Below are 23,595 nucleotides of genomic sequence, written 5' to 3' on the forward strand. Positions count from 1 at the left end.
ACAGCCAGACAGATAGCAGAGGTGGTGCTGGCTGAAGCGCTGGTGTTGAACAAAAGTCGTAGGTGGTACAAGGGGCATGAACTAGTAGCAGCTGGTGCAAATAGGCGGGTGGTAACAATAATCTCCAAGCTTTGATGATGAAAACAATGATGATCTCCATGCTTGGTTGAAGACGAGAAACTTCAAGCCTCCACGACGATGATCTTGGAGAGGCTCATGCTTATTTATACCCAAGGGGCCAAGGGGGTCCCGCTTTTAGCCAAAAAGCTTATACATGCTTTTGCTTTGCCTTTCTCTCTTTGCTTTTTGCTCTTTTTACTTTATACAATAAAATATACAAAAAAATATTACTCAGATAAGACCAAGTTTTTTTATGCTTTGCTCTTCTGGCTTCAAGGCCTTGCTTTTTGACCCAAGAGCTTCTTTTTGAAAAAGCGTTTTTTTTGCTTTTTCGTTTGGCTTAGTCTCCTCTTGTTGCTAGAAATGCTCCTGGCTTGCGGTCAACCCAATTTGACTTTTTTCTTTTCTCCGCTTTTTGACCAAGACTGGCGCTTTTTCATGAGCAAATGTGTTGGTCTCTGACCCCATGCTTTCTTCCACCTGTCCAATGTCTGGGCAAGGTCCTAAGAGCTATGGGGGTTTTGTATCACAGCCATGGTGATGGTCATAGTTTTTTTTGTGCTCGTATGGAAAATATTCCATACTTCCATACCTCTATGCGTATTGTCACGTATGGAAAAACTTTTCATACTTGAGCTAAAAAAGAAAATGTTTTACATCTTTTCTAGACATAGAGATTAATTGTCAATGTGTGAAAGTCATGACGGATGAAACATGGTCAAATTGTGAAAACCATGATAGACCATATTTTAAGTCTGTCATGGTTCACTTCTTTGAAAATGACCCTTTAATTTAAGAATCAAGTATGAAATCCCACGTATGGAATTTCTCCAAGGTTTGAACCATACTTATTTCATAGTTCCAGACTCATACATGTATGTCGTATGGTTGCCGTATGAAAAAACTATGCCTACAGGTGACATTTGCTCACTCCACACTCCCTAGTCCCTACTTATGTAACATGTTACATGATACATCATTGATCATACATGTATGATGTAAACAAGTTACAGTAATATAAATATAAAGTCCGGAGTTTGGATTCTGGCTCTACATTATTTATGTTTTTTCTAATCCCAAAATCTTTGCAGTTTCAAGTTTCTTTGCTTTTTTGTGTCATATGTAGCATGTTTTTCCTTAAATTTAGGGTGCCGTATGGTATCCAACGTATGGAATTTCTTGGGGAGGTGAACTGTACTTTTTCCGTACTTCCATATCCGTATGCGTTTGCCGTATGGAAAAACTATGGTGATGGTGATGAAAAGAAACCGAACATTCACAAACATATAACTCAAATGTTTCTCATAAAAGGCCAATAAAAGTAGCTCTGCAAGGCTTGAGTTGTAGTCACTTTTGGCCTCAAGTCCTTTGTTACACAAAACAGGTTTACTTCATATGAGTTTCTTCCCTTGATGACATAAAAGGTCGCCAAATTTCTATTATATAATCTGTTCCAATACAATCCTTGAAATCCTTATCTAAGACTTTCATAGGCCACAACATGGCCCTCGTGGTACAAGACTGCTCCAATGCAATCTCCTCTTGACAAACTTCATGGCAAGATATCAATTTGATGATCTTGCGATCTCTGTGGCTTCTTGCTTTGGCTTGTCGGGACAATTTGCAGCCAAGTGTCCCTTATTTCCACATTGAAAACACTTCCCTTCTTTGGCGTATTATTCACGTTGCGCAAGGGATAATTTTCTTCCGAAGAGTGGAGGTGTGTCCTTGCTCATATCCTTCTTCTCTTGAGACTTAGTTCTTGATGGGGATCGGTCTTTTAACTTCTTCTTTTGAGGTGGATCCGGATTGTCGTTCTTTGTCTTGCCCTCCATCCAAGGCATGTACAAAGCCTCGGCTTGCAAAGCTTTTGTCTTGGGCTTTCTCCAAAGTTTTCGGTCTAGCCACATACACTGGTTGCATAAGCTCTGGTTGTAGTTCATTCACAAACTTTCACATTTCCATTAGCGGTGGAATAGGAGTATATGAAGTAAACTTCAAAGAAACAAAGGAAAAGTTATTTAAGGTAAGATGCCACATTCTCACCAACTTTCTGCTTTATCTCATCCCATTCTTTCTGCACATTTGTTTCAAAGTTTGCGAGTAGAAACTTTTTGTTGAACATAGTCTTAAATTCGGTCCATGTCTTTGGCTTGGTCCCTTCTTGTACCGCCTTTAGCTACCAATTCAGGGTGGCATCCTTCAAGTGCATGCGAACCATGCGAAGCTTGGACTTTTTGGAAAAGTCCTCTCCTCCAAAAGCGGCATCGAACTACTGCTTGACAAAAGATAAAGCTTTTTGAGTGTCCCGCTTTCTATAAAAAGCATCGAACTTCACGCTTTTCTCTCCCGGCTTGGAGTCCACTTTGAAGGCTCCTTTGCTTTCCTTACCTTACTTGACCCGAAGATGCTGCATCCGAGAGAGCGGGCCTAGGGATAGCCTCCGTGTCTTCTCCACGAGAAATGGATCGGGTAGCTCTAGATCCTTCTGCAATGGTGACTCCTTTGGTTTGAAGATAGGCTTTAGTAGCTTCACCTCCTTCGACTTCGGTTGCTCCATCCTTGATGAAATCTTCAAACATTTGAGTCCTTTTATGGTCTTGTTCCTTCTTGGCTCTCCAAGCAAGGAATTCTTCATCCCTGAGAAATCGTTTGAACTGCTGAAAGTCTTGGTATTCTGTTGATGATATGGCCGCGATCTCATGAGTAATGGATCAATGGTCTTGGTTCCCATTTTGAAGTCGTGGATCGGCCTCATAGTTGTTCCCTTCATTAGGCCCTTGGTTTCCCTCTGCTCTTGACATGGCTCTGTCACCCCAAGAAAGTTTCTTCAAGAGAAATCCTACTCTAATACCTCTGTAAGCCCAGTAGGGTGTGCCGTGACAGATTCCACCATGTATCCAAGAGATAGAAATATAGAGAGATAAGATAAAGAGAGGGAGAGAGAGAAGGGTTAGAGAACTTTGCACAGTACACACACACACACTGAGCGGGGTCCCCTTTCAAGAATTTATTCAGGAACAATCCACGGGCTTATCAAGCGAGGACCAATATGATCAATGAAATACAAAATCAAACAAATATCTCGATGTAGAAACCCAAGTTGACGACGATGTTGATGTCGATGCACGAGATCTGTGATGCCGAGCACACCACAGGGATGACCCACAAGAATCTCTCACCGGGCTAGTACCCAGATCCAATAACCAAATCCAAGTTCAAGTTCAGATCCTAGTCCAAGTTCAAGTCCAAGTCCAAATCCAAAAATTCCAAAGAATCCCAACAAGGTCGTATGACGTTGTCAGATGAAAGATGATGCTGGCAACTTTGTTAGGCAGTAGATAACGAAGCTAGGTGGCACACATGCATGAACAACACTTTCGATGGTGTAGCTGGGCACAAGCAGTTCTGAACAGCAATAAGGCTGAGCTAAATAACACTTGGTAGATAGCAGCAATAGCTTGTGGTTCAGTTCCTGTAGACGGCTGCCAGACAGGGAGTAGATGGCTGTGAATAGATGCAACAACGTTGGCATAGGCATCATTGACAGGCTGGGCGGTTGAAACTGTCGGTGGTGTTGGTTGAAGCCAGCTTAACAGGTGGCAGGGTGGTGGAGTAACTAGTGTTGGCAGGTGGTGGCAATAGCAGCATGTCCAGGTGGCAGTAATAGGTGGCGCAGGCGGCACTTTAGGAGGTGCAACCTAGTAGCGTTGGCGGCGCTGGCCAAAACAGCTGGCGTTGCTGGCTTGTCACTTGGCGGCGCTGGCAACTAGAGCTTAGCGAAGGTGGCACACAAGCAAAAGGCGGCACAGGTTGGTTTAGAAGGCAGCAGTGCCAGCAGCAGAAGGTGTCTTAGGTGGCAGCGCTCAGGCACCGCCAGACAGATGGCAGAGGTGGTGCTGGCTGAAGTGCTGGTGTTGAACAAATGTCATAGGTGGTCAGGGGGCATGGACCAGCAGTAGCCGATCCAAATAGGCGGGTGGTAACAATAATCTCCAAGCTTTGATGATGAAAACAATGATGATTTCCATGCTTGGTTGAAGATTAGAAAACGTAAGGTCTCCATGATGGTGATCTTGGAGAGGCTCATGCTTATTTATACCCAAGGGGGTGTTGCTGTTAGCCAAAAAGCTTATACATGCTTTTGCTTTGCCTTTTGCTCTTTTTACTTTATATAATAAAATATTACTCAGATAAGACCAAGTTCTTTTGTGCTCTGCTCTTCTGGCTTCAAGGCCTTGCTTTTTGACCGTAGAGTTGCTTTTTGAAAAAGCGGTTTTTTTGCTTTTTTGTTCAGCTTAGTCTCCTCTTGCCAGAAATGCTCGTGGCTTGCGGTCAATCCAATTTGACTTTTTGCTTTTCTCTGCTTTTTGACCAAGATTGGCGCTTTTCACGAGCAAACCTTTTGGTCTCTAACCCCATGCTTTCTTCCACCTGTACAATGTTCAGGCAAGGGTTCCATCATGTAAAATAGAGCTAGGAGGGCCAAATAGTTACATCTACGGACTATGGTCATGGGTTCAAGTATAAATTGTTAGCTTTTGGACAAGCTTGGAGCCTTTGGCTTACACGCATTTGGCTTGGCTATTTCCATCCTCATGGTGAGGCTAAACCACCTAGGCATCATTGATTTGTATGTGATTTCTACCTTGTTGCATGCAAGCTTTCATGGTGATTGCTCTATTTTTCCTAATCTTAGTTAATATTTGTGCACAAGTGATTCTCTATTACATTTAATATAAGCGCCTTGATTTTGATCCAAAGGGATGGTGAATTTTGGAGAGAGGAGTGCAGTTTTTTGTCATTCTTTGAATTTTCTTGAGATTTTGGCAAATTCTACCATAGAGTTAATTTCTGTGTGTGGAAGGGTAGAATGTGGAAAAGAGAGTTAGAACATACGGTTTGGACACCTACTTTGAGAGAAAACATGGTATGGACATGAATCTTGGGCATATTTTTGAGTAATTAGTGGTAATTATAGTGAGAAAAGTTAATTTCTACACTTTTCCTCTTGTCCCTCCAAGCTTTCATGGAAACCTCTGAATCATCAAATTACATGTTGTTTACATGCAAAAATGCAACGTAGAAAGAAAAATTAAAATAAAATTAAAAAAATTAAAAATACGTGGCAGGATAGCAGCTTAGGCAACGTTATAGGCTTGGAATGATGTGACTAGCTTTTGGAAAGCAAAGGATTAAAATCTTTTTAAATACTAAAAAGAGGAGATCTTTTATTTATTAAAAAGATGCTTTTTGGGCTATAAGTGAGTTTTAAAGCAATTTTCGTAAGTGCTTCTGGAGAAGAACTATATATTCAACTATTCTCTCATTGTTGAGAAATGTAAAAAGACAACAAATCTCTCTAGCTATTAAGAACTTGTACTCAAGACTCCTCCAAGGGGTTTTATCTAATATACTCAGAAAAGGGGGGGCGGGGGGGGGGGGGGGGGGGGGGGGAGGGTTGGCCCAAGGCTATTGCGATCCCTAGTGTGATGTCTTCTCTCTCTATTCTCTCTTTTATTTATTTTCAGGTTTTCTCAAAGTTTTACGCGTGAATTTGTTGTTTTCTTGAAGATAAGCGAGGTACCCATGCCACAACCCTTATTAAGGCGTGTTATAGTGGTATTAGAGAAAAGGTTATATCTCTCTCCTACGAGGGATAACTATCTTCACAGGTGGTGCTTTTTACTTTTTCTTCAAGCAATGGGAAGCACTCGCCACCAAGAAGAGGACCAAGCCACCAAAAGTTGAAAGAAAGCCCAAGAAGACCCAAGAATCAACGTGTTCAAAGAAACTATGACCAATTTGGACACTATTCTCCAAGATCCCCACTTGATGAGAATCTTTGAGCAACTATCTAAGAAGATCGAGCAAATGAAGAAAGGGGATGAATAACCAACAAAGGAGGATGTGGTTGAAAATCAAAAGTCTTCATCAAAGAGATTTCCCTCAAAGAGATCACTCAGTCCTCCACCTTCTTGTGGAAGGAAGAGGAGCCATTCCAAATTAGCCTGCCCTCATCGTGGGAAAAGCCGACATAGTCGGAAAGGTCCAAGAGTCCATCTTCTTCATCAAGCCTTTCATGCTTCTCATCATCATCTTCTTCTTCTTCCCCTTCTAGGTCACCCTTTCCACAGAATGGAAAGAAAGGGAAGAAAGGTAAGCGCAAAGCTAAGGATTTCAAGGGAGGAAGGACGGTGCAGTTTACAGCATAAGATGGAGCATATGGTTACAGAGACAAAGTCCTCTCTTTTATCTACCATTTTGATATTGCCTAACTATTCGGAGTCATCCAAGATTTGCATGGCTAGTTTACATCTTATGGAGACAACCAATGCATGGTGGGGTGCACTCATGGTTGAGGAAACATCTCCCAAGAAATGGAAAGACTTCAAGAAGCTTTTTTATGATCAATTTTTACCTAAGAAGTTCGAAGATGATGTGCACCTTGTATGGGAAAGATCGTGGTGAGATAGTTGATCACTACAACAAGAAATTTTGGGATGCATATCTCAATATTACTCCTTTTAAGGATATTTTTGAGAGGTCTAAGTTAAGAAAGTATTGGGCCAGTTTGCATGACAACATTTTAGATTTTGTGAATGTATCCTGAATGATACCATCCAAGATTTGATGCATTTAGCTTCATTTGCTGTCAGGGTCTACATGGTAGATGAACCAAAGAAAAAGACAAGTATTGGAGATCAAAAGTCTTCGGTACTTGAGACGCGTGAGAACTTCAGGAATAGGTTTTAGCCTATGAAGCCAAGGGGTATTCCAAACTCCTACAAAGGAAAGCACAACTTGACCAATGAGCAAATAGAGGTCTACCGCAAGGAAGGGAAATGCTTTACATGTGGCAAAGAGGGGCACATGTCAACCCAATGTTCGGATCGTCCTAAAGAACCTAGACAGCAAGAGAAGTCCAAGGAAAAGTCTAAGCCAATGGTTGGTGGGAATCCTGATGTACTTTGAAACACTTCGGAACCTGAAGCTAGAGAGTTATGCCTCTCTTGGGGCAAAGCGCGGGACAAGAATGCTCTAGTGTTGTTTCATTTCCATAGAGCTTGCGGAACAGTTGAGTATTAAACCCAAGGAAATGGGACTGGCCTTGTATGCGGAGCAAGTGTTTCATGGTGATGTAGTGGCAATCACACCTATCATTGGTAAGTTGATTATTCATGTCCAAGGTTATGTGAACTATGAGGATTTCTATATTTCACCTTTGAAGCACCTGGATGTCATCTTGGGAATGCCATGGTTCCTTAGGAAGAGTACTATTATGCAGATTTCCAAGGGGACCATTTCTTTTAAGCATAAGAATAAGGATTTCAAGAACTGGAGGTCTGCTTCTCAAAAAAGGCAGTTGATGGTGGCCTCAGTGGAGCCGCTGCCATGGAGTCCTTCAAAAGAGGGGAAACTTGTAGGTGCCAAGTGAAGTTCAGTGTCGACCCTAAAAGCAGCCAAGAATGAATCAAGGGAGTGTGTGTGGGAATGGGGAGGAGGAAAAAAGGAAAGGAAAGAGGGGGGGGGAGGGGAGGGGGGATAAAGGGGGTGGCAAGAGAAAACAGGAAAGGCAGGAGTGAAACAGGGTAGCAAGACAGAAGGTTCGGGGGATGTGTGTGTTTGGGGGAGGGAAGAGGGGGTGGGGGTTTAGGTGGTGGTGGTGGTGGCTATCCACAGGGATGCTGGGAGCTCCAGCGCTCTCAAACAACAGTAGAGGGCTGAATGTGATAGTGTTTGTGGGTCTCTGACATTTTTAGTGGAGGATATGTGCACACTGTATGCGTGTGTCATGTACACAGTGCTTTCGGTATATAAAAGCAATGTTGGATGCTTTAACAGATCATTTTTTGGTTTGATGTATCAGGGCTTAGAACATACCGCAGGCCAGAGGCTAAGTCAGGCGGCCATGGAGTTGGTTGGAGTCCAATCATTCCTTACTCGTTCAAAGTTCCTGATGAATGGGAGGAGGTGAGTTGTTTGCAAACATAATTTCACTCCTTAGTATCATGACTAGCTAATAACTTTTCACCCATAGTTTGATTTGAAGCAAGCTTTCGTTAGTGCTGTTTTGTGTCAAAATGATATTCAAATTTGTGCAGGTTTTGTAAGATAAGTTTTTAATCAGTAATGAACTCTGATACACACTGGTAGGAGGATCTGAGTAGAGAGATGAGGGAAGGCAATTTGGGAGTAAGAAAAATCAAGTAAGCATGTGAGAAGATTCAAGAGTCAGTGATGAGTAGAGCCACTGAAACCGGGCTTGACCAGGTCTATGTCAAAGGGATGCACTCGAAATTTTTTGTAGGTTCAAACTGGGTTTGACCAGGTCTATGTCAAAGGGATGCACTCGTGTAATTTTTTGTAGGTTCTGGAAGAGATGCTTGTTGAAGCCCACCTACCTCTAAATGAGCTCCATAGTGCACAAAAAAATGGAGCAGCTGCTTGCCCTCCAGCCTCCAGGTGACTGAAGGCTGAATTCATCATTCCTCAGGAGTAAAGAGCATGTTTAAGCCATGGTGGGTGCCTCGTCCTCTAGCTCAGCTGCTTAGAGGAGGTGGTTGATATCTCCCATCCTCGGGGGGCAAGAATCAAGACTTTCCTTCCTGAAGATTACAGTTTTTTGCCCTCTGAATGTACCCTCTATGCAACCGAATTTGGAAGCATGATTTTTTTTTTTTTTTTGGAGAATTGTGGTAGTAAGTCCTCCAAGGTAGTATTACACTTATAGACAGACAGGACACCTTGCATAATGTAGCTCAAAATAAACAAAAGAGGGGTGATAGGAGGGGCTAGGGACTCTTTTGAAACAACTGTGCTCAAAACATGTTTTGGTTTTTTAATGGTTTTAGGTTCCAGTTTCAATTGCTGATCTTGGAGGCACTGAGATTGACCTAAGATTCTCAAGCAAGCAGGAAGGAAACATAAGTGTTGTCGTGGCGCCTGTCTTGAGATTTACAAGTGGTAGGTATTTTTGGATGGTATGAACAACTTATAATCTGATTGATGTAAGAACTCATGAGTACATCAAGACCTTAAAACAATAGTGACAACCCTCTTGTTCTTAAAGAGTGCTCTTGGTTAAGTTAAAGCTATAAGAGTTCTGTTTTAAGCTCTTTTGAGGAATTTTGCCAATTGCTATGAATACAGATCTGGGAGAAAATGCAACAATTGAGAAGGTTGGACCGCCGGACAAGGTGATCGATGCTTTTGGGCCTGAACTAGTTGGTCAAAATGTAGAAGGTCAAGTGAGGGACATGGAAGTTACTCAACATGATGGAAGGACGTACTATTTTTATGAACTTGAAGTTCCTCATGTCCTAATTACTGCAACAGCTGCAGGAAATAGACTCTACCTGATGACTGTCAGTGGTAATGGTAAGCCGCATTTTTCTTTCTAGTACCCAATTTTTTTTTGAAATTTCTGGTTCCAAAACTTGTGCTCACTTTGCTAGCAGATCTGTTGATGTACGTAGATTCTGATTGAATTAGATGCATTTAATCCAGGTCAAGAGTCTGGCTGGCAGCAGGTGACCTGGGGTGCTTCACTTGATTCGGGCAAAACTGGGCCCAGATCAGGATGTAGATGGATTGGCCCATAGATGGTCAAAACAAGCACGTTCCTTTATCATAGGATGGAGTCTCAGAGGATTCAGTGGGTCACCCAACTGTGCCACCCTAGGCTGATGGTTTTTTTCCCTTTTTTTTTGGGGGGGGGGGATTGTGGAGGATTCAAGTGATTTTGGAGGATTTTTCCTTTTATGCGAGGGTCTTCCTGGACCAGGGACTCTTGGAGATTACCTCCTTCCTCAAGGTTTTGGCCCAATTAGCAGCACATTCTGCCGTAGTCTAGGCTCTTTTCAGTGTCTCAGGGGTAGACTTTTGATAGTCTTTGGAGTGGTGCCCCTGCCGGGTCACCAGACTTTCAGAGCATAGGTGGGACCATTATGGAACCCTTCGGTTGGACCCTCCTAAATTTCCATGGATTTTTATTGCACCCTTCATTTGTCAGATCCAGCCTCTCCTTAGAGAGGTGCGACAGCGGGTTTGGAAGCACATTGGAATGTTGGTTCTTCTGTCTCTCCAAGCTTCTTTGGAGGTCCCTTTTCTCAAGTTAGGAGGTGGCCAAAGCTCTTCAGGACCACCACCAAAGAGAGGATGGCCTTCCGGTGTCTTTAAAATATTCCAAATCTTGTGGCCTGGAAGACATCATGCATACATGCTTTATGCTGGAATGCCTTTCTGACAGACTCATCCATCTGATCCCCCAGGAGGGCGGAGATCACTAGGAGATTTTACTATCGGCACCCCAACATTTTTCTAGGAACATGTTACAAACTTTTGGCCAAGGCCACCAGCCTCCGATGATGCGGCCTTTCCTCCCACATTATTGGGTATTTCGGAGTTAGTTGGTGTGAACAACCCTTATTCAAGTCTAGATCAGGATTCAGAAGATAAGGCTTGATGCCTATAAAAGCATGTACTTGGAAGGTTCTCTAATTACAAGAGTATCATTTGAGTTGTGCAACATATTTCTCTTGTGCTTGCTACCACATCTCTCTCTCTCTCTCTCTCTCTCTCTCTTTCTCCCACACTGGCAGGCATATTGATCCCCATACTACTTTATGCAGATGACATCCTCCTCCTCTCAGACTCAGCCGAGGGGCTCTAGAGACGGATGGATGCTTTACAGGACTTTTACACTCAGCGGGACCTCTCTGTTAACCTTGGTAAAACCAAGGTAATGGTCTTCAATACCTCTCGCCCCTTCACGTCCAGATTGAGCTTCACATATAGAGGGGATCTTGTGGAGATTGTCTCATCCTATGTCTACCTTGGTGTCACTTTCAGTGGCCCACTCTTCACCATGCTTCCCACAGCATATGCTAGAGCGACACACGGTTATGCAGCCTTGAGCTTACTTGAGCGGTAGTGCTTCCAGGCACATTTCGAGGAGCCCAAGATGAAGGGCTGGCTTTTTGACACCCTTGTCACACCAGCCTTGATGTATGCCGCAACAAACCATCAATCCCACACCAGATTATCCAGGTAGAGTTTGCTGCAGCTCCGATGGTAGTGGATGCACTCTTCTAGACAGTCACATACCTCCATTGCATCAGTCACATGGATCCCCACAGGTACCCGAGGCTTGCCCTGGAGTCCTCAAGACAGCTAGCACTTGCGTGGGTTATCCTGTTAGATCTTCTTAGCCTCTACACCCATTGCTCATGGATCACACTTTTAGAGCTCCCCACGAAGATGCACTTCTACAGAGATCACTTCCTCACACTCACTGAGGATGGATTCATCTAGTAGTTGGGCTACTTGAGTGTTCACATGTCCCATGCCATGCGGATTGCGATTGGCCAGATACGGGTTTCATCCCATCGCCTCAGAGTGGAAGACAGGTAGAGCTGAGCGCATCTTCAGAGCCAGGAAGCTCATACAGAGACCCAGAGAGAGGAGGATCTCCCGATTATGCCACACTGGGGTTGAGACGGAGGAGCATTATATATGCCGCTACCCAGTATACTATTAGATCCGCGGTAGGTTTCACTATCTATTTCGTGAGGGATTTGGTCCTTTCCAGGATCATTGACTTCCAGGACCAGCATTGCCTAGGCCTCTTCCTGCTTGAGCTCCGCAGACACAGGGACACCTTCTTGAGAGAGCTTCGGCCCCAGCCATCCCACCCCCTCCCTCGCCAGCCAACCATCACCAGTTTCTTCTGGACCCAGGAGGTGGAGGACACCAATATAGTGGATCTTGTGGACCCTCCATGAGCTGCTCCGGGCCTACCTCGCCTGAGAGGAGTTACCTCGGACCGAGCCTCTGCACTCCAGCATGCTCGGTGTCCCTGGCCACGATCACCTCATCAGCTTTCAGAACCAGGACATGCTCCATCGCCATCGAGCTACCTTTCCACGTGACATAGCTGAGGGAGACTTCTCGGCCATACTCATTAGCCCCATGCTTGATATTTTGGAGAGTGGTATACCATCTACTCGGAGCTGATGCTGCTCTCATGTTTCTATGTTCTTAGTATTTCCATGATGAGTTTCCATGGACAGTTTTGTGAGATAGCTGTGTTTATGTTTTCTTTTTGTTTTATTTTCCATTCCATGATGAGATATGCCATGGACATTATTGTATCACTTTGGTCTCATAGGCCCATTGGGTCTTTAGTAGACGCTTAATATATCTTTCTTTCTTTCTTTTCTTTCTCTCCCTCTCTCTCCCTCCACACACACACACACTCACCATGGCTATTCTCCATCCACCATAGTCATGGCTTGATCCTCCATATCTCTCTTTGCACATGCTCCATCCTCGCACCATGAATGCTAACATGCTATCAAAGCCACCCTAGCCACATATCCTCTATGCGTTTTTCATCCGAGCTGCTGCCATCAGCATGCGTGCTGCGTTTTTTTCTCCATATGAAGCTCTGCATTTTTCTCGGCCTATGCTGTGTTTTCTTTTCTTAAGCTCTGCACTGCCCCGTGTACCTCTTCATGAGACACCTATGTAGAGCAGAATCATAGGGCGGCCAGGTCATAGCTGCAGCATCCAGTCCCAAACGCACGGCTAAAGGGGGGTTCTCCAGGCAACTATCTGCAGTAGAAGATAACACATCATCAAGGCAGCCAATAGAGCAAATCCGCAGCCCATCTTCAGTGCAACCTTAAGCGGCGGCCTGTAGCAGCTTTAAACGCTGCCAGCAGGGCAGTCCTCTGGGGCAGCCAAGTGCAGGTACATTGCTGAAATCTACAGCCATTAATGCAAGGGAGAGAAGGCCAATTGATGTTCCACCTGTGCCTTACAGCAAAACGCAAGCATCTGATGCTCACTTGGTGGAAAATGCAACTCCTACAGCGGCTATGAAGCAAAGGGCAGGTCTAACCACCCTCTAGAAGCATAAACACACATCACAAAGCTGTCCAGCAGATGCCTACATCAGAAGGCCAGCATTCTGTTGAGAAGACACCAGCTTTATGCTCGCCGACGGCCATTGTATGAAGTTGCCCAATAACACCACCCCATCGAATTGAAGCTACTAATTGAGGGCTTTTGCAGAAATTTGGGGCTATTTGAAATATGGAGAAAATCATTAGATTGGAGCTCCAACATTCACAAAAATTTAGGTTTTTTTCAAAATTGAGCCTCTTGCACCAAATTGAAACTTCTGCATTCGTAGAAATTTAGGGCTTTTCCAAAAGCAAGTCTCCTACATCAAATTGGAGTGTTTGCAGTGCCATGGAAGGTCCAAAGATCTTTATTAGGGCATCATTGCCTTCCGCAATGAAATCTCCATTGTATTGGCATGGAAATGTGGCCGAAAGAGACTACTCTTTACTTTACCGACATTCGTTCGAGAGGAAGTTTTTAAACTTCCTAAGTGATCTTTGAGTCATGGATTCTTTGCCTGGGAAGTCCCCCGAAATTTGAATATTTTGTAGTCATGGGTTTTGTGCCGGGGAAGTCTCCCGAAATTTGAATATTTTGTAGTCATGGGTTCTCTACTTGGGAAGTCTCCCAGAATTCCAAAATCTGAATATTTTGTGTTCCTTTTGTAATGCTCCATCATTCCCTCTTTACCTTGCTTAGAGCAAGGGGCATTGTTCTGTTATGTTGATGTAGGCTGTGTTTGTCTCCTGAGGGAGGACTTGACCTCTGAATCCTTCGCAGTGAGCCATGCTACATGAGCCTCTGAGCCATGCATTTATGCCTCTAAGCCATGCTCATGAGTTTTGAGTCAGTGGCGGGGAACAATTCTTGCTCCTTTTCTAGAGAATATTGAAGGTTTGCCAGGCATGACCTCCATCACTTCGAAGGGAGGTATTGGTTTCAGAGTTAGTTGTTGTAAACACCCTCTATGGGTATGAACAACCCTTATTAAAGTCTAGATCAAAAGATAAGGCTTGATGCCTATAAAAGCATGTACTTGGGAGGTTTTGTAATTGCAAGAGTATCATTTGAGTTGTGCAACATATTTCTCTTGTGCTTGCTATCACCTCTCTCTCTCTCTCTCTCTCTCTCTCTCTTTGCACATGCTCCATCCTAGCACCATGAATGCCAACACACACATCATACACAACACTCAGAGAAACTTCATCTACAAGGACAGGAACATCTTGGATAACAGCTCCACATTTTGAGATTCCTCTATCTGCTGTTGTGACTCATGGCCACTTTGGACTTCGAGAGGTCTTGTGATAGAGAAGGTTGGAGGGCATGATCATTCAGATGGTCTTCTCAGCCACTTGGGTGAGAGGATCCGTGTCCTTCTACCTTGCCACTCATATGTTGGAGTCGAGCGCCGCCTGTTGCTAGAGCTGTGTGCACTGCCTTCCTCTGCCAGAACCTCTGCCGCGTGGACGTGCTGCTCTTGTGCCACCTGGTTGCATGCCATACACCTGCTTGGTTGCTTTATATCAGTACCACGTGCGCCACACCAAATGCCATTTTCTGTTCGATTGCCTGAGTCTCATCAACTGCTGCTGTCTGTACTCCGCCGCCACCTGCTGGGAAGCATTACTTACATCTGTTGCTACCGGTTACCGCCATCATACTACAGACAACACAGCTTGAACCACCGCCACCCGTACTGGCCGTCGACTGGCTGTTGTGCATCTCTTGCTGAACTATGCCTACCACAGCTTTGTACCATCTGTGGCTGCCATACTACTTCATAGACTTGTCCTAGTGCATTCCTCTCTGTGCAAGCTTTCTTGTGGGTTGTCTCTATTCCTGTTTGGGTAACATAACCTATAGTTTGGTCAACATATACCTCGTCATCTACACACATCTTGTGTGTACCTTGTGTACGAGCTTGGAGTTACTTGGATTTGGATATTGGGTCTGGTAGTAGCCCGGTGAGAGATTCTTGTGGGTCATCCTCGTGGTGTGCTCAGCATCAGAGATCTTGTGCCTCAACATTGACTTCGACTTGGATATTCTACATCAGCATATATGTTTGCTTTTGTATTCATTATTGTATTGATCCTGGCTTGCGAGCCTGTGGATTGTTCTTGAATAAATTCCTGAAGGGGCAAGGCCTATTCCCACTCAGTGTGTGTGTGTAATGTGCAAAGTTCCCTAATCCCTTCTCTCGCTCGTGCTCTCTGTATATCTTTATCTCTTGGATATGTGGTTGAATTTGTCACGGCACACCCTGTTGGGCTTACAACAGGTGTGACTAGTGTGTCAAATAGCCAAAGCTTCGTCCTCATTCCTTGAAACTGTTTTTGTGAGCACTGCCTGTCAAGTGAGCCCAAGGCTGCATGGCCGCACATCAATTTGGTTTCGGCTGCCATCCGCATAGAGAAACACAGTCTGGTAAAAGTGATCCCAAGGTATACATAAGAGGCCACATGCTCTGCTAGCTCCCAACTATTTGTAAACTGTTGTGCAGATCTGCGTATCCATTGCAAGGAGGTGTTAAAGATCATAACCTTGGTCTTCCCAAGGTTTACGGTGAGGTCCCCATCCTCACAAAAGGCCTGTAATACATCCAAGTGTCTCTATAGCTCCTCTTGTGAGTCAGAAATGGGGATAATGTCATCTGCATACAATAGAATGGGTATCAAAACTCCTGCCAAAAGTCCTCCTGGACCTCCGTGTCTGTCTATGTAGTCAGGCCCAAATAGTGTGGGAGATAAGGGAGAGCCCTATTTCACCCTGATAGTGCTATATATGTCCTCTGATTCTCCCCTGGGGCTGCACTTTGCCAATGACAGACTCAGAGTGTGAGGATCCCCCAAAGCATCTTTGTTGGTACTCCCATGTCCTACAATCTCCTCATCAATCTGGCCCGTGGGACTGTGTCAAAAGCCTTGCGGAAATCCACAAAGCAGCAGTATATCCGGTGCCCAGCACTCCCCTCCTCAATGATACCCCGTAATGTGAAGATGTGGTCCAGTGTGGATTGCCCTCTCCGGAAACCTGCCTGCCCTGGTGCTTTGAGTCTCTGCTCCGCTGCCCTCTGCTGAGCTCATGCTCCAAGATCGATCCAGAAAGTGTGACCAATCATAATAGTCCTTTAGTTACTGGGAGCCATGGGGTCACCTGCTGTCAGAATGGGCACAATGATATTAGAAGACCAACTGGTGGGGAAACCCTCGCATGGGGCCACATATGAACTAAAAGTGGAGCCAATACATCCCTCGCATGTGAGAAATGCTCGGCAATCAGCCCATCATGATCCTGTGCTCTCCCATTCTGCATCCTGTCAATAGCATCTCTCACCATGCTCAAGTGGAAGGAGGAGGAGTGGGGCGGGGGGGGGGGGGGGGGGGGGGGGGGGGGGCTCCGGAAACCTGCCTGCCCTGGTGCTTTGAGTCTCTGCTCCTCCGCCCATCTGCTAAGCTCATCCTCCAAGATCGATCCATAAAGTGTGACCGATCATAATAGTCCTTTAGTTACCGGGATCCATGGGGTCACCTGCAGAATGGGCACAATGATGTTAGAAGACCAACTGGTGGGGAAACCCTCGCATAGGGCCCTGTCAAACATATGAACTAGAAGTGGAGCCAATACATCCCTCGCATGTGAGAAATGCTCGGCAATCAGCCCATCATGATCCTGTGCTCTCCCATTCTGCATCCTATCAATAGCATCTCTCACCATGCTCAAGCGGAAGGAGGAGTGGTGCAGAGAGAGGGGGGGGGAGAGAGGTGGTTGTCCGGGGACGTAGTAAAGGGAGGTGGCATATGCATGCCATATGTTGGGTGAGGTGATCAGGGTTGGTGGGTGACGATCTTGGAAGAGCCTCCAGGCCTCCTGAGTCCTTACAGTCCCGTCCCAGAAACAACTGGTACAGCTCCTGCCCGAGGTGAGCTAGGTAGGCTCGCTTCTTCCTCCGTACGGGACAGCGGATGATCTGTTGTGCCTTCTGGTGAGCCCAGAGCGAGCTCCTGCTGTAGGCGGGCACGGGTCTCGCGGCACTGCTCATCATACCAACTGTTCTGTGGAACAGTCCTCCGGAAACCTGCCTGCCCTGGTGCTTTGAGTCTCTGCTCCTCCGCCCATCTGCTAAGCTCATCCTCCAAGATCGATCCATAAAGTGTGACCGATCATAATAGTCCTTTAGTTACCGGGATCCATGGGGTCACCTGCAGAATGGGCACAATGATGTTAGAAGACCAACTGGTGGGGAAACCCTCGCATAGGGCCCTGTCAAACATATGAACTAGAAGTGGAGCCAATACATCCCTCGCATGTGAGAAATGCTCGGCAATCAGCCCATCATGATCCTGTGCTCTCCCATTCTGCATCCTATCAATAGCATCTCTCACCATGCTCAAGCGGAAGGAGGAGTGGTGCAGAGAGAGGGGGGGGGAGAGAGGTGGTTGTCCGGGGACGTAGTAAAGGGAGGTGGCATATGCATGCCATATGTTGGGTGAGGTGATCAGGGTTGGTGGGTGACGATCTTGGAAGAGCCTCCAGGCCTCCTGAGTCCTTACAGTCCCGTCCCAGAAACAACTGGTACAGCTCCTGCCCGAGGTGAGCTAGGTAGGCTCGCTTCTTCCTCCGTACGGGACAGCGGATGATCTGTTGTGCCTTCTGGTGAGCCCAGAGCGAGCTCCTGCTGTAGGCGGGCACGGGTCTCGCGGCACTGCTCATCATACCAACTGTTCTGTGGAACAGTCCCTCTGGGGGTGGCTTTAGTGCGAGGGAAAGCAGCTGTGGCGGATGTGTGAAGGGTGGCTGCAAGCTGTGTGGTAAGCTCATTAAGTTGGATGTGTGGGTATCTCGGGTGGCGGTGGTGTGGTAAGGCCAGTTTCTGGATGGAGTATCGGCATGTGAGGGAGAAAGCTGCATGTGAGGGAGAAAGCTAAGTATGCATGATCAGCTACAACATCAATGGGGCGGGGCAAAATGGTAAAATCCGAGATGAGGGGTATCAAAGAGAGAGAGCCCACCAAGTAGTCCATTGTATTAGCTCTATGTCCAAAGGGGTAGCAAGTGAAGGTGCTGGAGCCAGGCAACTGGGCGAGGCCATTATAAATGGCCAATCCATGAGCTCCTCCAAGGGCTAGGAGGTACTCCCCATAGTTTGTACAGGCTTTCATGTCCAGCTACCTTAACCATGGTGGAACAGGAGGGGGTGAATTGTCTGGGCTATCTGGAGCAGAATACGAGGTAATCTCATTTTCAGATTAGTGCATTTAACTATCGCCTATACCACACAGTCTCTTCAGTTTGTTGGAGACTTTGTCACACACTAGGAGCAATCCTTGTGGACTGTCCTGGCTCTAGAATTTTACTTTTTATAGTGTCTAGCTTATTGTATTATAGCTCTCTATGTAGACTCAGCTTGGCCAGTAGCCCTGAGCCTATTTACAGGCCCGTCAAAAGTTTTCAAGTAACTTAAGCGGCTTTTACGAAATAAATTGGTCTAGTTCACGCAAACACCAATTTCAACTTGGTCTTACTGGTAGCCTAACCACCAAGGTTAAATATATTTCTAACTCTAGATGTGTACGGAACATGGTCCTTGTAAATTTTGTGTTTAGGGGTTCATCTAGGAATGCAAGAGAGCACATAAGTTCAACAGCAGAAATTTTGGTTCTCATAGACTTTTTAAAAATTATATACATGGATGGGTTTTTTTTGTGTGTGTATGTGTGTGGGGAGGTGCACAGGGGAGAGAGTTACATAAATGGATGGTTAAAATGCTGAAATTCATAGATAAAAAGGTTTTTATAACCCCTCTTGAGTGCACATGATATACAGCGTTTTCCAGTACTGAACCCCCACGCCCACGCCCACCCCCACCCCCACAGGGCCTTCTAATGTGGGGCACAGGGAGGGTAAGCAACATGCATATTAGAGAGAACTGTTTTACTCTTTTGTGCACACTTTCTAGTTTTCAATGAACGAATCTACTCTAGTCAAAAGTTAAAGAATTTTCATTAGGAGATGTTCCTAAGCTTGTTTTGGCACTTACTGCAGCTCGACAGTGGAAGAAATATGGGGAAGGGCTGAAGCAAATAGCAGAATCTTTTCGGGTGGGCTGAGCTGGCCACTAATACCCCCAGTTGTCATTTGAAAAAGACTACGCTATATTAAATTGAAGCCTGCACTTTTGTTAGCATGGAAGAGCTTACAAATTATTCTTGTAATACATAGCTCTCAAAGCATGTGCCTATACCAACCGTATCTATTCATTTGAAAGAAACTTCAAATAACTTAAAGATATATTGTGCATGGTATTGTTGGCCAGTTCAAAGGAGTTGTTTGTAAAGCTATTGCCTCATATAAGTCCATCATGATGGCTGTTTATCATTAACTCAAGTGCACTGATCAGCTTCATAATATGAGAATGCTTAACTTCGTAGCCCCTATCGACCAGCCTCTCCACCACTGTATGACAAGCTGCTGTCCAGCAGTTTTGTACACGGTTTCAATCCCACGAGTTGAAGAGATGAGAAAGAAATTAAATTTCCATTAAGGGAAAGGGGCGTTCCAGTGAAGTTAACTACAAATGAAGGTGTATCTTTGGGGGTGCCTCGAAGGTGATACTTTTCATTCATATAGAATGGTCTCTCATTGGCATGGCTGTGCCCTAGTCCCTACACTAATATTATGATTCTATAGAGTTTCAAGTGTGTGAATGGGCCAATACTCTTTTCTGTTAAATACTAGATAGTATTGTGAGGTTTAGATGTAAACATTGACCTATCATAGCAAGGACAAAACTTCTGAAGTAACCCATCTATGATCCATTTGTATGTTTATTATGTGTACGGTGTAGGTGTGTGCACCTTTATCCACATGACAGTTTTGAAGGATATAATTTGTATCTGTTACAAGCAGTTTTGAGTTTCACAAAGGCAGCACCCACTAGTCAATAAATGAACATGGTCCATTGTTCTTGCATAAAAAACTAAATTAGTAGTAATAACAAGTACAAATTCAGTGACATAAGTATCTTCGTGGTCCTGTTACTTTGAGCACTTTAGACTACCACAAAGGGCAAGTGATGTAAGCTTTTCAACCTCCTACAAAATACATTCACGGTACATATGTATTAGATGCGTGTTCAGAGAATCTTATTAGAACACTAAATCCCAAGAAGATGGTCTTCACAAAAGCACATACGAATAGTGTTGTTCTACATTGTGTGCATGTGTGTGTTTCCATGTATGCATGTTCTCGTGTGCGTGTATAGACTCCTTTAGGCTCCCCTTGCAACAGACACTGCATTGTTGTCATGCAGGCCATGATGTTGATTTTCAGACTTTCTCACTTTTCTTTGACTGCTTCTAAGGAACTCTAGTATGGGTTTTCACTTCGTATTGAGGTTTCCCATTAGTAATATATCATTACCAAAAAAAAATGTGTATAGAACATTAGATATGTGTATACGTACCTTCCCTTGCTAATAGGGTTCTCCACATCATTAAATTGTTGTAAATGTAATAGTCAATATGAAAAATTAAAGTTTCATTCTCGCAATCAGACACGAGTCTTGAAAATTGGGGCAATATAATGAAGCTGAACGGGGTGCAAGGAATATCATGTCCCAGGTATGTTTGGTCAAATTTTTTTTTAACCCTTTGCGAGGTTTGTTGGGTTGCCATTGCTATTGCTGCTTGGTGCTTTTTGGTATGACTAAAGAGGTTGGGGGAATTGATGGTGTGGCCTTAGGGAGCCAAATGCTTCTATTGCCTTCATGATAGCCTTGGTCCACTAGAAGCGTGGTGTCAGGTACCCATCACCATCTTTGGGTATGCAATTTTGTGGTCATCTTGCTTGATATTTTTTATTTGGGATGGAGGTTCAGTGTTCTGGTACGTGGTTCAATCGATGGCATGGTTGACTAATGTATGATGGACCTTTCTCTTGGGTATCTAGATTTTTTGTTGCCCTTCATACTAACCTTATGCTTGGAGCAATACTTTTGGTACCCACCACCTATAGCCCTTCTCATGGAAAAAGTGGTGGTGCTGGGGATTGATGGGTGGTTCTAATTTTGGAAAGTTGGATATATTGTTAGTGGGGTTAGTTTTTGGAGAGGCCACTTGCATCAAGGGGGTACCCCACAACGAAGGTTGATCTAGCTTAGGTGTAACATGCGCAAGCTTCGTGGTCGAATTGGTAACTTCAATGCTCAGAATTCAACAATTTCTCACGACGAATATAACGCACAAAACGGAAGTAGATGTGCACAAAATAGAGAGAGAGAGAGAGAGAGATAGATAGAGAGGGAGAAGAGGACATAGTATTGGGTCCCAAATACCCTCTGTAGGGTCCCCACCACGAGCGGTGTATTTGCTTTATTAGAATGATGTAAATTAGAAAATAAAAATGGAATCTTGACCTGCACTTTTCACCTTGGTTGAAGTTTTCCCCTTGGCTGTCCTGGCCCTTGGAACGCAGCAACCTGTTGTGAATTATGAGATAGCAAACATGAATTATGGCTGGGCTTTAAATACCCCATTCATGCTTCAAGTTGGCCAACTTATAGAAGTCGGCTTGGTGTTTAATTTCTCATGACTTGCAAAAAGGGCATTAAATGCTAGTTAATCTAGACGTTTCACACCTATGCAAGGGCTGACTAATATGCACACCATTTGGATTGTTGGATAGCCCATGTGCTGGCTATGTAGTTTGCCCTACACCTGGGATAGGCTGTCCAAGGCTTGGGGCCTTGTCAGTTGCTTGTCTAGAGCTCCAAGGGTTGGTCGACAACCCTACCAGCCCAAGCCCAGGGTGGTGGACAGCCTGGGGCCCTCTTGGTACCTTAAAGGTGGTTCTACACCTTCCCCATGCCCACAACAAGAGCTTTAGGCTCTGCCTTGGGGTAGCCCTCTGGGTTGGAGCCTTCCCTACATGCAAACCTACATGCATCTACAGATGTCTGGCACCCGGTCGCAAACTAAATACTCAGATCACCTGACATCATTCCAAAGGGAGACTCGTATTACGGACTGGCACTGCCTCATGTGCAAGACAATGCACACTAGACCTCGGATGCATAGATTGGAACCCTGGCTACCTCGTCTCCTCGACTGGAGTCACATGGGACCGGTTATCACTCCAAGTCCTGCAGCTTATTGTTCAGATATGTCTACGTGGCATCCAAATGCGAGATGCACGTAACATCCCCTTCTGCTTAACTTGACGGAAGCTACATAGCCTCCAAATGGTTCATCAATAAAGCTGGATAGTCATGTAAGAACTCTTTGTCAAGCCATACCGCTTCGTGGGTCCCTCAGTCCTGGAACTTCATTAGGAAGAACTGACTTTGTCTTCGGCCGAAGCCATGCTTGAAGCGGTACAAAAGAGTATGTTTTGGAACCATCACTTCAGCTTCGTCAACTATATCTGGTTCTGCTTCGTCTTTTACTTCTAAAGGGATTGGACTTGCATACGGTTTTAGCCAACCGACATGGAACACATCATGCATAGTGCAACTTGGAGGTAGCTTCAACTTCATTGAAACCTCGTTAATCTTTCTCTGGATGGGAAAAGGTCCGAAGCTCTTGAATGATAGCTTTGGGCATTGTTTATCAACCTGTTTCAGTCTTTGCTTCATGATCCGACGATAAACTCAATCTCCTTCTGAGAACTTCACATCCCTTTGGTCTTTGTTGGCCTATCAAGCATAGGCCTCCTGCGCTTTAGCAACCCTGTCTTTCACTGACTCCAAAATCTCCTGGTACGACTCCATCATTGTGTTTGCTTCAAGTACCGAAGACGAGGTTTGGGTCAATAGCGACTGGAATGGTCTTCCAAAGGCTGCTTCATATGGAGTCCTACCACCAATAGTAGCTGAAGAAAAGGAATCATTCAAAAGAGCTTGAACTAAAGGCAAATACGATAGCTTGAACTAAAGGCAAATACGATTTCCACTTACCTTGATGATCGCGGACATAACACTTCAACACATCAAAGGCCAAGTGGTTGTGTCTGGCCATCCGTTTGTTGGGTGAAATGCACTTGAAAAGTTCAATTTAGTCACCGAAGTTAGCAAACAATGCCCTCCAAAAATGACTGGTAAACTTGGCATCTCGGTCTGACACTATGGTTCTAGGGATCCTGCCAATCGGGTACCAATGCCGAATGCACAAATGGGCAACATCTTCGGTGGTCACATTGACCCTGCATGGGATAAGCATAACAAATTTGCTAAATATATCAACAATAGTCAAGCACTGAGTATTATGCTTACTTGGACTAGGAGGCAGATTCATGACAAAGTCCATTGATATATCATGGAAAGGTCCCTCGGGAATCGGTAAAGGCTAGCAACTCTATCTTCTTCCCACGAGGAGCTTTCACTTTTTGACAAATGTCACATTGTTGCATATGTGCAAACACGTCTTGCCTCATTCTTGGCCAATAATATTGCCTTTCTAACTTCTCCAAAGTCAAATTCATGTCGTTGATGACCACAAGTGATGGCATCATGGGCTTTATGGAGAAGAGCTGCACTAAACGACTTCATGACACAAAGTTGGC

General features: G+C 44.8%; 1 protein-coding gene across 2 annotated transcripts in view; it reads left to right on the top strand.

Moving 5' to 3' along the window:
- Positions 1 to 19,472, top strand: part of LOC147610112 (thylakoid lumenal protein (Mog1/PsbP/DUF1795-like photosystem II reaction center PsbP family protein)) — a 40,123-nt gene extending 20,651 nt beyond the window's left edge. For both annotated transcript variants that reach the window (XM_086786942.1, XM_086786943.1), the window contains 4 exons: positions 7,991 to 8,094; positions 8,976 to 9,087; positions 9,274 to 9,501; positions 19,081 to 19,472. In XM_086786942.1, coding sequence (XP_086643068.1) covers positions 7,991 to 8,094; positions 8,976 to 9,087; positions 9,274 to 9,501; positions 19,081 to 19,145 — 509 coding nt within the window. In that variant the 3' untranslated portion in view covers positions 19,146 to 19,472. The remainder of the gene's footprint in view (positions 1 to 7,990; positions 8,095 to 8,975; positions 9,088 to 9,273; positions 9,502 to 19,080) is intronic.
- Positions 19,473 to 23,595: the final 4,123 nt, after the last annotated feature.

The sequence above is a fragment of the Cibotium barometz genome, chromosome 50, assembly GCF_041138505.1.
Source record: "Cibotium barometz isolate CiBa-2024 chromosome 50, ASM4113850v1, whole genome shotgun sequence".
In the NCBI taxonomy this organism is placed as follows: domain Eukaryota; kingdom Viridiplantae; phylum Streptophyta; class Polypodiopsida; order Cyatheales; family Cibotiaceae; genus Cibotium; species Cibotium barometz.